The 12,894-nt window shown below is 36.2% G+C and overlaps 2 protein-coding genes across 2 annotated transcripts in view; one reads left to right on the plus strand and one right to left on the minus strand.

The window, feature by feature from the left end:
* Nucleotides 1-3,799: 3,799 nt before the first annotated feature.
* LOC123500386 (putative nuclease HARBI1) lies at nt 3,800-5,994 on the plus strand. The gene is made up of 4 exons (XM_045249102.1): nt 3,800-3,865; nt 4,975-5,156; nt 5,328-5,564; nt 5,736-5,994. The coding sequence occupies exons 1-4, from the start codon at nt 3,800-3,802 to the stop codon at nt 5,992-5,994; spliced, it is 744 nt and encodes a 247-aa protein (XP_045105037.1).
* A 6,210-nt stretch (nt 5,995-12,204) lies between these two features.
* The window catches only part of LOC123500387, a 2,407-nt gene continuing 1,717 nt past the window's right edge, over nt 12,205-12,894 (minus strand). The window contains exons 5-6 of the mRNA XM_045249103.1: nt 12,523-12,606; nt 12,205-12,298 (exon numbers count right to left, since the gene is read on the minus strand). Of these exons, the coding sequence (XP_045105038.1) occupies nt 12,216-12,298; nt 12,523-12,606 (167 nt within the window). The 3' untranslated portion in view covers nt 12,205-12,215. The remainder of the gene's footprint in view (nt 12,299-12,522; nt 12,607-12,894) is intronic.

The raw sequence follows: 12,894 nt of genomic DNA on the forward strand, positions 1-12,894 counted from the left end.
AGCTATAAAAGAAGGATTTTCTTGTGTCATACCAAGAGTCTGAAAGAGGGAGCGGTGCGCACCTTCTTGGTCACATACGGTGAACATTACTTTCATCCCTGATTCTTGAACTTTCTTGATAGAAGCTTCATATAATTCCCTAATTTTGAAAGTATTAATCCCTCCTGAATAAAAAAAAAAATATCCCAAAACCATTTTCCACTTCTTAACAATCCCCTTAACCATAAAAACAAGTGCATGGTTTGCCAATTTCAGACTCTTGCCATGTTCTGTAAAATCCTCCCTTCCAATAACAGAGTCAGAGGCCTTGTCAAAGTGGAGGGACTCTTTGATACTCATTGCATCAAACACAATGCCACAAAGAGTCTCTTCTTTGGCCAAAGTCTCTGCCTTCTTCTTCAGGACTGCCAGAGTAGGTTTGCTCCAGCCAGTGCTTAGAGGAATTTTACGAAGCCATGAATGTAAAGTTGAAGGAGATGGAAGATTGAAAACTGAACGAAGAAATCTATAAGCTTTAGGACTGTAATGGTACATGGCTAAAGCAAACCTCCTCTCTTCCACCCCATACCTTATGCCTACCTTACTTTTTACAGCATGCATAATCCGCCCTGCAAACAATGCCCTCACTGTTCCACACAGATAGCTTGACATTTTTGTTATGAGTTGTTGTGGTGTTTGCACCAGGTCCCTTTTCATTTTGTTCATTTTGTCCCGCAACCTATAAACCTGATTGAAGACAAGCTTGAATGCTTTTCCTGCTAGACAAATGTTAGATTATGCAAAGGTGTACTACTATGTACAGTAATCACAGATAATACTTCAAGCTGGACCAAGGCGACGAGTAGAGTACCACAATGATCTGTATTACCACCCATTATGTTTGCTTATAATGCAAAGTTGCTAAAGTTACAAAGAGCCAGGAGGATTGTAAGCAGCTAGAGAGATTCAGATCAAATCTATGCTTGAAGACCAAAGTGGAAATTCAGATTTAATCTTAGCATATGGCATATGATGGAAATACGAAAAGTACAAGGAGACCTACATGGAACAGTAAAATGGGTGAATTAAGGTACGTACATTAATAATAAGTGATAAAGAAAAGGATGCGTGGGTGACATTGACACTGTCACTAAAGAAACACATATAAGTGGGAAATTTTGGCTTCACATATAGGATGTTAAGTCATTTTAGATGAAAAAAAATTAACCATTTTCTTTTTCCTGTAAGTTCTTCAGTGTATGTCTAAAACTTTTGAGTGCTCTTATGAAGAGCAACTAAAAGTAATCAGACATTAAAAGAGAGAAGAAAAAAAGGCCTAAATAATAATGTACAATTTAATAAACCTTTTGGAAAAAGGTAGAGACAAGTTTTGGAGATGCATATAAATGACGGAACAAGACACACAAAAATTACTAAAAAGAGTAAATGTGTTGGTGACATCAAAATATAATTTCCCATATTAAAGCATTAATCTCTTGAATAACCTGAGTGAGATGGTCACTGATGTTAGTGTGAGGAAACTTAAAGAAATTTGATCACTGCTGATAAGGAGACAAGACAAATATAATTTGTAACTAAAGTTTTCATCATAACCTTTAATGCAGCAATAAATGTATGATTCAATTCAGATTATATACATACATACATAGCCATTCCTTACAGCCACTCTATCCACTTTACTAATATTTCAAATCCTCTACTGGTTTTTTTTTTTTTTTTTTTTTTAATGGTATGGCCTATAGCGCCTGTAGGCACACTTGAAGAGTGTATGGGAAGCGCTGTTCAGCTTCCGCTCATTAGTGGCGCAGGCAGTCTTATTTATAGTGGTACCCATATTAGGGCCCATATCACCACCCATGCTCATCTTGAGTGTAACCACCTAGAACCTGGGTATCATGGTGACATGTAGGTAACTTTGAACCACTTGACAAATGGCAAAGTGCTTAAGGCTGTACGTGGTGGGATTCGAACCTACGCGTGGACGTCTGCCCGATCCACGCTCACCACCTTATCCACTATGCAACCTTCTCCTTCCTGAACACCACTACAAAAAAATTACCTTAACTTTCTGTGTCCTGGCATACCTAGTCACCAATTTCTTGCAAGTCTTGTTCACATAAAAAACAAAATATTTCACACATACTTACAGACTGTACACTTTAAATTATTTTGGACAATTTTCAGTTTCACCCAACCAATAATTTAATTTTCAGTTTCACCCAACCAATGATTTTGTGATGTGGCTTACGTGTTTCTGGTGAGATATGTAGTGAATTGATTGATGTTCTACATCACTTCCGTCGCAAATGCGTAGTTTTCAAGTTATATGACTTTTTCAACTTATGCCTACCTCTCATCCCCAACGATCTTGGGGGACCTGTGGGAAATCGGGGTTTTTGGGTGGGGGAGCATTAAAACGAGTAACGCGCGTTGCAAAACGGGTCCAAAATCAACAAACTCACACCAAAAATCTGTAAAAATACATAAATTACACCTTTGACGGCGAGAGAGGCGGCAGCGGCGGCGGCGGCGGCTGACGCGAGCCTTGCTGTTATTGTTGAGCAGTGTTGCCAAAGATTCGCTACATTTCTGGCTCTATCCGCTACATTTAGCGTAGCCCCCATCCCCTATTATCCCCCTATTCACATCCTGGGTTTGTGGGTAACTGCTGAATAGGATTGTTATTGTTTCTATAGTTCTTTTGTCCAATGACGTGCCACCACCTCTTAACACCACAAGCTGCGCCAATGAGAATTTGCTAGATGTATTCGTAGGCGGGACACAGCTGGGCAGACAGGTGCACAGAGACATCTGTGTGCGCAGTTCAGCCATGGCCACCAGTGACATTAGTTGTAAAGGTTGCGAATTTGATTACTGGGAAATCATAGTTCCTGCGATGCAAGTCAGTGTACAATGGAGAAGAGGACCAGCCAGGACCTTGATCCTTTCGTTAAGGTATTGTGAGGAGGGTATTGGTAGAGGTAGGGCATATTGTGTGAAGCTATAAGAGAACTGGTGTTGGGGGAGGAAGCTGCCCCAAAGCAAGGATACGCTAGGTTAGGTTTATGTTAGGGTTAGGTTAGTGTTGCAGGGGGTCCAGGGGGCGCAGCCCAGCCAGGTTAGGTTAGGTTAGGTTTATGTTAGGGTTAGGTTAGTGTTGCAAGGGGGGTTCCGGGGGGCGCAGACACCCTGGCTAGGTTAGGTTTATGTTTGGGTTAGGTTAGTGTTGTAGGGGGGTTAGGTTACGTTAGGTTAGGTTAGGGGTTAGGTTTTAGGGGGTCCGTCAGCCCCGGTTAGGTTACGTTAGGTTAGGTTTTTGTCCTTAGATTTTTTTGGATCGCCATATTATTATGTTAGGTTAGGATAATTTCAGTGAAAATTATTCAGTATATAAGTCTTGGAGTTGAAGTTTGGGACATCGGGAATGAAATAAATTAACAACTACTCACTTAGAGCTTCATACATGTTTCGAAGTTTCGGTAGAGTAATAATTTGCTTCGTGTAGGCTTTCCCATTACCAGTCAGTATCAGAATGGCTACGTTGTGTGGTGGATGTTCTTACAACTACTGGAAGTTTATCAAGGAGTTCTATCTGGACGACAAAGCTGCAGTCCACTTTTTAAGAAGTCACGGTGTCCTTCCTTTACAAGTACAGTGTCCATCCTGTAAAGTTCCCTGTAGTTATAGGGAAGACAGGCATTCTTGGTATTGTGGCCGTTGGACCAAAATAGCTAAGACAAAGAAAAGAAGGCAGTGTAATTTTACTACTTCGGACTACAAAGGAACTTTTCTCGACGGAATGACGATGCAGCAGCAGCAGCAGCAGCGCCGCCAACCCCACAACCCTCAACCTCTCGCCCATAAGGTAATGGTAATGCTATTATTTGGTTCTTGGTTTAATTTTGAGAAAATCTGGTTACGATTTTGTTTTAGATTATAATAGGTAAGCATGCATTTTATACTGATAACATAGACACCGTGCTAAACACACATTCATACTGATAACACACACACACCGTGCTAAACACACACTTAGACTGATAACACACACAACACCGTGCTAAACACGCATTTATACAGTACCTGCAGTGGGGGTGGTGGGTGGCTTCACTAAATGTAGCGGATAGAGCCAGAAATATAGCGAATCGTTGGCAACGTTGCTCAACAATAACACAGCAAGGCTCGCGTCAGCCGCCGCCGCCGCTGCTGCCTCTCTCGCCGTCAAAGATGTAATTTATGTATTTTTACAGATTTTTGGTGTGAGTTTGTTGATTTTGGACCCGTTTTGCAACGCGCGTTACTCGTTTTAATGCTCCCCCACCCAAAAACCCCAATTTCCCACAGGTCCCCCAAGATCGTTGGGGATGAGAGGTAGGCATAAGTTGAAAAAGTCATATAACTTGAAAACTACGCATTTGCGACGGAAGTGATGTAGAACATCAATCAATTCACTACATATCTCACCAGAAACACGTAAGCCACATCACAAAATCGTTGGTTGGGTGAAACTGTAAATTGACCATTATTTTAAATACAAAATGGAAGCTGTTCTAAAGAAACATACAGCACAACAAATGAGAGGACTGACCTTTGGTGCGGGACTGTGTAACCTGAGGGGCCTGGGCCAGTAACTACAAAAATACTTAGTATCCTTAAGTGCACTTAGCAGACGATTTTTTTGAGACTTGCACTCAAGTCGGGAGAAAATACTCAAGTCCTACACTAAGTATCCTTTAGTGCTCCCAGCAGACGACAAAAATTGAGACTTCTCCACGAGGTCACTTAAGTGGAACTCTTTTTTTACATGTAGCGGGAATGGCTGCGCAACAACCAGTGAGAGTGAGGAGGGCTAGAGTTTATCGGGAAAGAAAAGACATTTTAAATGTGTATGGAGACTCTGAACTGGTGAAAAGATTTAGACTGGATCGAGGTGGCATAATGTTAGTGACTAATTATGTGAGAAATGTTATTCAGCCACCAACACGTAGAAGTAAAGCCATACCTGCTGAACTAAAAGTGCTCACTTCTCTACGTTATTTGGCTACAGAAAAAATGCAATTGTGTAGTGGTGACGATTTTGGCTTAACTCATCAAAGTGCTGGTCGTGTGATAAGTGAGACACTTGATGCCCTAACAACACTGGACTTTCTTACAAAGTATATAAAGTTCCCAACTGTGCAGGAGGAAATTCAGCAAAAACAGGCAGATTTTAGAAAAAAATTGCCAATTTTCCGGGAGTAGTTGGGGCTATAGATGGCACCCACATACGGATTATTGCTCCAAGAGAGTATGAACAAGCATATGTGAACAAAAAAAAAATATCACAGCATCAACATACAGCTCGTGTTTGACGCCCAGTATCGAATATTGGATGTGGTGGCACAGTGGCCTGGGTCGGTCCATGACTCCAGGATTTGGAATGAGTGCGGCCTCAAAGCAGACTTTGAAAGGGGTACCATACCAGGTGGCTGTCATCTTTTAGGTGATAGTGGCTACCCATGTCAACCGTGGCTGCTGACCCCAATCCTGCAGCCAAGGGATGCAGCAGAGGAAGCTTACAACAGGTATATTTACCACAGTTTATTTCACCCTTGATTACACTAAATTACTGTACTGTACTGTTCTCTGTTTACCATTGGATTATGACACTAAACATATATTGAAAGTTGGTCTGGGAAAGTGGAATTTTTGGTGCAGAAATGACGTAACCTAAAATATCAACATTATCATTGCAGAGCACACAAACGAACAAGATGCATAGTAGAGAGAGGGATCGGCCAACTGAAGAGGAGGTTTCATGTTCTACATGGTGAAATCAGAGTGGATCCTATAAAAACAAGCAAAATTGTGATGGTATGTGCAGCACTACACAACTTGTGTAAAGAGATGAACCTACAACTGCCAGATGATGAACATGATGAGTATGAAGATCAGCCTTTAGAAGCCAACCCGTACAGCCTCTTCAACGTGGCTATCTCCAAAACGGTGTCTTAGTTAGAGATCATTTTATCAACCTTCACTTCCGGTAAGTGGTGTTTTTTTCCAGGTCTTTTATGTTTTGAGGTCGGCAGTAATTTCTAACCAAATTTTCATCAATAGTACAGTTTTGGTGCTGAATACGAATATGACATTAATTTTCTCGAGAATGAGACAGTTGCAAAATAGAGCAAAGGTTAGGTTAGGTAAGGGTAGGTTAGGTTAGTTAACTCACCTCTTAGGTAATTGTTGAAATCAACTGTAGTAGCGCGACATATCCTCAATTCGTCCTCACAGTATTTAATGCTGGAATACGCTTTTGCTCAGAAATAAATAAAGATGATGATTTTTTTCAATGGAATGGTACTGCCATCAAGCCAAGTGTTTTTATCAACGAAACTTTATCACGGCAAGCTCTCTTGTAACACATCCATGATACACTTTCGTTTGCCTTTTTAATTATCATTTGAGGTTTCTTTTTACACCTTTTCTCTTTTTCTATGATATTAAAAAGACAAACGAAACTGTATCGTGGATGTGTTACAAGAGAGCTTGCTGTGATAAAGTTTCAGTGAGAAAAAACACTTGGCTTGATGGCAGTACTATTCCATTGAAGAAAATCATCGTCTTCATTTATTCCTGGGCAAAAGCATATTCCAGCATTAAATACTGTGAGGACGAATTGAGGATATGTCGCGCTACTACAGTTGATTTCAACAATTACCTAAGAGAGGTGAGTTAACCTAACCTAACCTAACCTAACCTTTGCTCTATTTTATTTTACAGTACATTAACTCAGCACAAATGGTTAAAAATTAGTGGCGAACTCTAAACATAAAAGATCCTTTTTCCCTTCCTATATATTCATTTATTACAGTATTGGCATCCCATTTTGTCCACTGCATTTGACCATTTGTGCTGAATTAATGTGCTGTAAAGTAAACACTTATATAACACTGAAAATTTACTCAGGTGTGTACTCTAAGCAATTGTCTGTATCCATCAACAGGCATGAACAGTGAGTGTCATACATACGCCCAGGCAGTGTACAGTGTGCCCAGTCTACTTGAACACCAAGCACGAAGACCGTCAACCATCTTCATTTGTTTTTTTTCCCATTAAGCTTTCAACAACTCTCCCTTCCTTCCTTCTCCTTTTGTTGTCCACTTTTTCTAGTATATTACAGTATTTCCTCAGTCATTCATTTCTACTCCTTTATCTCCTCAATTCACTGCTTCTTCAACCCTTCCGCTGCAATGTATATTGAGAAATAAACTCATTATGTTATTGGAATATTTAATTGCACATCTGTAAAATATAAAAATATGAAGGCATGTTGGCTAGTGGGAGGTCACTCTGAAAGTTTTTTTTTCTGGTAATACAACTTGATGGTATTCCAAGCATCTCTCTGTGCTTGGTAGGCAGCTCTCATATCTTGAAGGACAGCTTCTACTAATTCTTGGTTCCCCACATTCAATACTGGGAGGGGATGAACAGCTGCTGCTGTCACTGGTGGAAGATGTACCGGTAGGTCATCATCCACGTCAGGCCTGGATGCTTGACTAGTGCTTGACTGTGGTAGGTCCTCCTGCTCCATCATTAGTTCTGCAATCATGGAAGTTTCATATATAGGAATGGGATGATTTTTCATAATGTAAATTAAGTACAATATGTATCACATGTTTGACTCAACTCGACAACAAAATATTTAGTTTAGTATTGTACCTGTTTACAACTGCAGGTTCGTGTAGACCTTTTCGAATATCCATGGTGTGACCGCTGTTGAACCCTCCTATGGTAACATTGTCCTTTCTAAGGATTTTTTCCACACCTTCCACTACTGGATCATTCCACCCACTATCTCCGTCAGGGAGACCACCACCTGCAGGAAAATATACAAACCATGAATGATATGAAGAAACACTTTGAAATTCTTAACATTTTTTATATTGTATACATACCAATGCAGTAAATACTGCAATTAAAATAGTGCAAAAATTAATTGCAAGTATAAATTTTCAAAAGTGAGAATAGTTCAAATTTACTTAGTAAGCCTATGAAGGCCTTACTACTGGGAATGTTTTTATTGTGGGATAGCCAAACTAGGTTAGTGGAGTTTCCAACACATTGGAACGATGCATAGATTGAGGTGTTTGGAAACAAAAATGGTTTGTGCAAAACAATGAAATACCAACCTGTCTGGTTGAACAAGCGTCTTCTTTCATAAATGCCCTTTTTCCCCTTGCATAACTGTTACGGCCCGCCCGTAACATACATTACTACCATCACCTCCTCCGCTTGTTACCTCGTTCGCCACCTCTCCGCCTCCCCTTCCACGTCACCGTCTCGTGAACCTTCCACGCCACCGTCTCGTGAACCTTCCACGTCACCGTTTCAAATTATGGTGGAAATTGTATTCTGCAGCTCCAGAGAACGCTTTAAAAAGTATTACACTCCTCTAAATCACGCATGAAAACCAATTATACCGCCAAAATTACGTCAGATTACAACCAGGCAACGTAAAGTACCATTATATAAGTAATCTAAGTTAAAAAGGTTTAACACTCCTGTAAATCACACATACAAAACCACTACTACACCACCAAAACTACGTTAGATTACCTCATCAGCCATGGTATAAGTTTGCGCAAGGACAGACAAACAGGTACCAATCATGTACTAGAATATGGGGCTTGCGTTAAAATATATCCTACGCACGTTAATTTCACCTCTTATATGTAACTTGCACGTCTACTTAAGCCTTGGACACTCCAGACTAAGTTAGAATGGTGAATAATGACATGGAAAGTGTAAAAATTGTGATACACGGCGTGCATTGTTAACCCACGCTGTCCCTCGCCACTACATTTTCATCACATTTCACCTTCAACACAATTTACAGGGATGATCTGCCGCTCTACCTAATCCCTGAGCACTTAATGTCATGTGTGGGTGTAACAAAGGTGGGGAAAGGTGTAAATGACGTAAAAAGATAAAACTCACCACATTATCCGTGGCGGGAAGCACATGCAGCAGGCGGCGGAGGAACGTGCGGGAGAGTTGCCGCTGATCGAACACTTTACAAACTATTAATGTTTATTTCGTCATATTTATATATATTACTGTTATTCTTAGTGTTTATCACGTTTTAAATTACACTGATTTGTTTTCCGGAATTGTATTTAACGTGGAAGATCTTATATACGGGGTTCTGTGCATGCTGCGTCAGCTGAAATTTAATCCCCGGCTGGCTGGCGGGAAGAGTGCCGAGGCAGCAAATTTAAAACACTCCGACGCTGCTTCGTCCTTCCTTCGGCATTGGCAGCCGTGGCGGGACCAGCAGCAGCAGATGTGACGTCACAATTTTGGTCCGCCCACGGCTAAGTCCTATCAATGTGCCTATAGAGGAGGCATATAACAGGGAGAGTAATAATAATAATATAATAATAATATAGTAATAATACGGACAGGTTCTTCATATATAAATATCAATATATATATATATAATATATATATATATATATATATATATATATATATATATATATATATAGTATATATATATATATATATATATATATATATATATATATATATATATATATATATATATATATATATATATATATATATATATATATATATATATATATATATATATATATATATATATATATATATATATATATATATATATATATATATATATATATATATATATATATATATATATATATATATATATATATATATATATATATATATATATATATATATATATATATATATATATATATATATATATATATATATATATATATATATATATATATATATATATATATATATATATATATATATATATATATATATATATATATATATATATATATATATATATATATATATATATATATATATATATATATATATATATATATATATATATATATATATATATATATATATATATATATATATATATATATATATATATATATATATATATATATTTTTTTTATTAATATATATATATATATATATATATATATATATATATATATATATATATATATATATATATATATATATATATATATATATATATATATATATATATATATATATATATATATATATATATATATATATATATATATATATATATATATATATATATATATATATATATATATATATATATATATATATATATATATATATATATATATATATATATATATATATATATATATATATATATATATATATATATATATATATATATATATATATATATATATATATATATATATATATATATATATATATATATATATATATATATATATATATATATATATATATATATATATATATATATATATATATATATATATATATATATATATATATATATATATATATATATATATATATATATATATATATATATATATATATATATATATATATATATATATATATATATATATATATATATATATATATATATATATATATATATATATATATATATATATATATATATATATATATATATATATATATATATATATATATATATATATATATATATATATATATATATATATATATATATATATATATATATATATATATAGAGAGAGAGAGAGAGAGAGAGAGAGAGAGAGAGAGAGAGAGAGAGAGAGAGAGAGAGATCACATGCTTAAGTCAATGTTGAAATGCAACGTTATATAAACGTTCCACAACCCCATAAGATCTTTCTTATTACAGCATATTTATTAAGATCCTGTATCATCATAATTATATTGCACAAAGTATTTTAACAATATACCTAAAACAAGAAACACCTTATAGTTTTGTTAGGAGGATGACTTCCTTTGATGATCTCATCCTTCATATCCTTCATTGTTACCTTTCAAAGCGCAAGTCGATGGTGAAACGTAACGTTATGGAAACATGATCGTTACGTTCAACGACCTCAAATTTTTATTTCATTACAGTACATTTAGTTAGGTCATACATCACGAGAAAACAAAGTATTAACATTCAAAGCACAAAAAGTGCATTAAACTGTTTTAGGTGGATGGCCTTCGCAACGTGGATACTACGTGGCTCTTACGTGAAAAAAAAAAATTCACCTTATTTCATTACAGTATATTTAGTTAGGTCATACATCACGGGAAAACAAAATATTAACATTGAAAACACAAGACATGCCTTAAACTTTGTTAGGTGGATGGAATTCGTGACGTGGATACTACGTGGCCCTTACGTGAAATAAAAAATTCACCTTATTTTCACCATTACGTCACGTGAAAATTACGTAGTGTGTTTGCTGGGATAATGCTTGTTGAAAGAGATTATTGAAATAAAATGATCACTTAAATACCCAGGCTATATTTGCAATAATGTTTCAAAGTTACACAAAACATAATAATACAAAAAAGTAACTGTAATGGAGTAATCAAGAATTTCAAATACTGACATTATAGAAAAAAAAAAGATTATGTGATTTGGTGTAAAAAAAAATATATGATTTGGTGTAAAAAATGTATCTATATAATAATAGCTTGCCTCCTATAGATGGAGTGATGCCTCCAAGGTATTACAACATCTTGTGCTACTTGCACTGCTTATTACCTCCAGCAGGACTTGCAGGTGGCAAAGTGTGCTGCCTGACACCAGTAGTGACGGTAGGGACCTTCATGTTCCATGCTGGCACCATCTGTCACAAAACTCATTACATTAATAGCATGACAATAATTACAATCTTCTCGCTTATGTACTGGAGATAAGCACATGCAACTGGCATATTAAAATATTATAAAATATTACAAAATAACTTATTTAATATTGCTAAAAGGAATTTACCACAAATTGAACATGCTTCAAAATAGCACCCCATTATTGAATATTGCCTTTTACATTAAAAGTTAAAGAATTATCACACTAACATACATCCATCATTAATGTATGTTCCATGAAGAACACCCATACACTTTCGTGAGCTTAGCACAGGCTGGTTACAGCAGGGCTCATAGTGTCCTGTCTCCATGTCTCAATTTAGACAGGACACTATGAGCCCCGCTCAAACCCTGTACAATACAACTAGGTAATACACCAGAAATTGTATGGGATGTATGGTGTGATCAATGATTGGTGCCAATTTTTGAGAGGCGGCCAGATTACATTAAAGTACACCGGTCATAGCTTGCTTACCTCCACTAGGCTCACCACCAGTAGACTTCCTCCACAAGGAGTGGAACCTGATTGAAGGAGTCTTCACTGAGGCACCCAAAATTTGAATCATATACTGAAAGAAAATTGATATTAAGCATTATGAACAGTTAATTATCCATTAACCAGTGCTAACTATTTGCTGCCTTAACACACTGCAATTCAATAAATTATTATAGTAGTTATACACACAAAGTTATGATGTCTACTATTAGACATGATATGACTGTGTCTAAATTACACACTCAATTTTCCAAAACAATTACAGGGAAATAATGTAGAAAATTATGCTTTACTCACTCTGATTAAGTGGCAGCACGTTTGAAATGAGGCTTGTCTTCCTCATCTCAGGGGCATTAATGGTAGCCCCAAACCCATCATATTCTGCAACAATCCAGATGTTTACTCAACCAAAATAATGGTGATAAATTCACACACACATACACACCACGTACTGTAGTGGTTATAGCATGCTCAGCTTAAAATAGAGAAGAGGGTCAGGGTTCAAGTCCCGGGCATGGTGAAGCAAATGGGCATGCTTCTTAATGTGTAGGCTCTGTTCACCTAGCAGTAAATAGGTACGAGATACAACTGAGGGGTTGTGGCCTCGCCTTACAGTGTGTGGAGTATGTTGTGGTCTGTCCTACCTGAAGATTAGTCTATGAGCTCTAA

This window comes from Portunus trituberculatus, unplaced genomic scaffold (genome assembly GCF_017591435.1).
Source record: "Portunus trituberculatus isolate SZX2019 unplaced genomic scaffold, ASM1759143v1 PGA_scaffold_207__1_contigs__length_96232, whole genome shotgun sequence".
NCBI lineage: Eukaryota > Metazoa > Arthropoda > Malacostraca > Decapoda > Portunidae > Portunus > Portunus trituberculatus.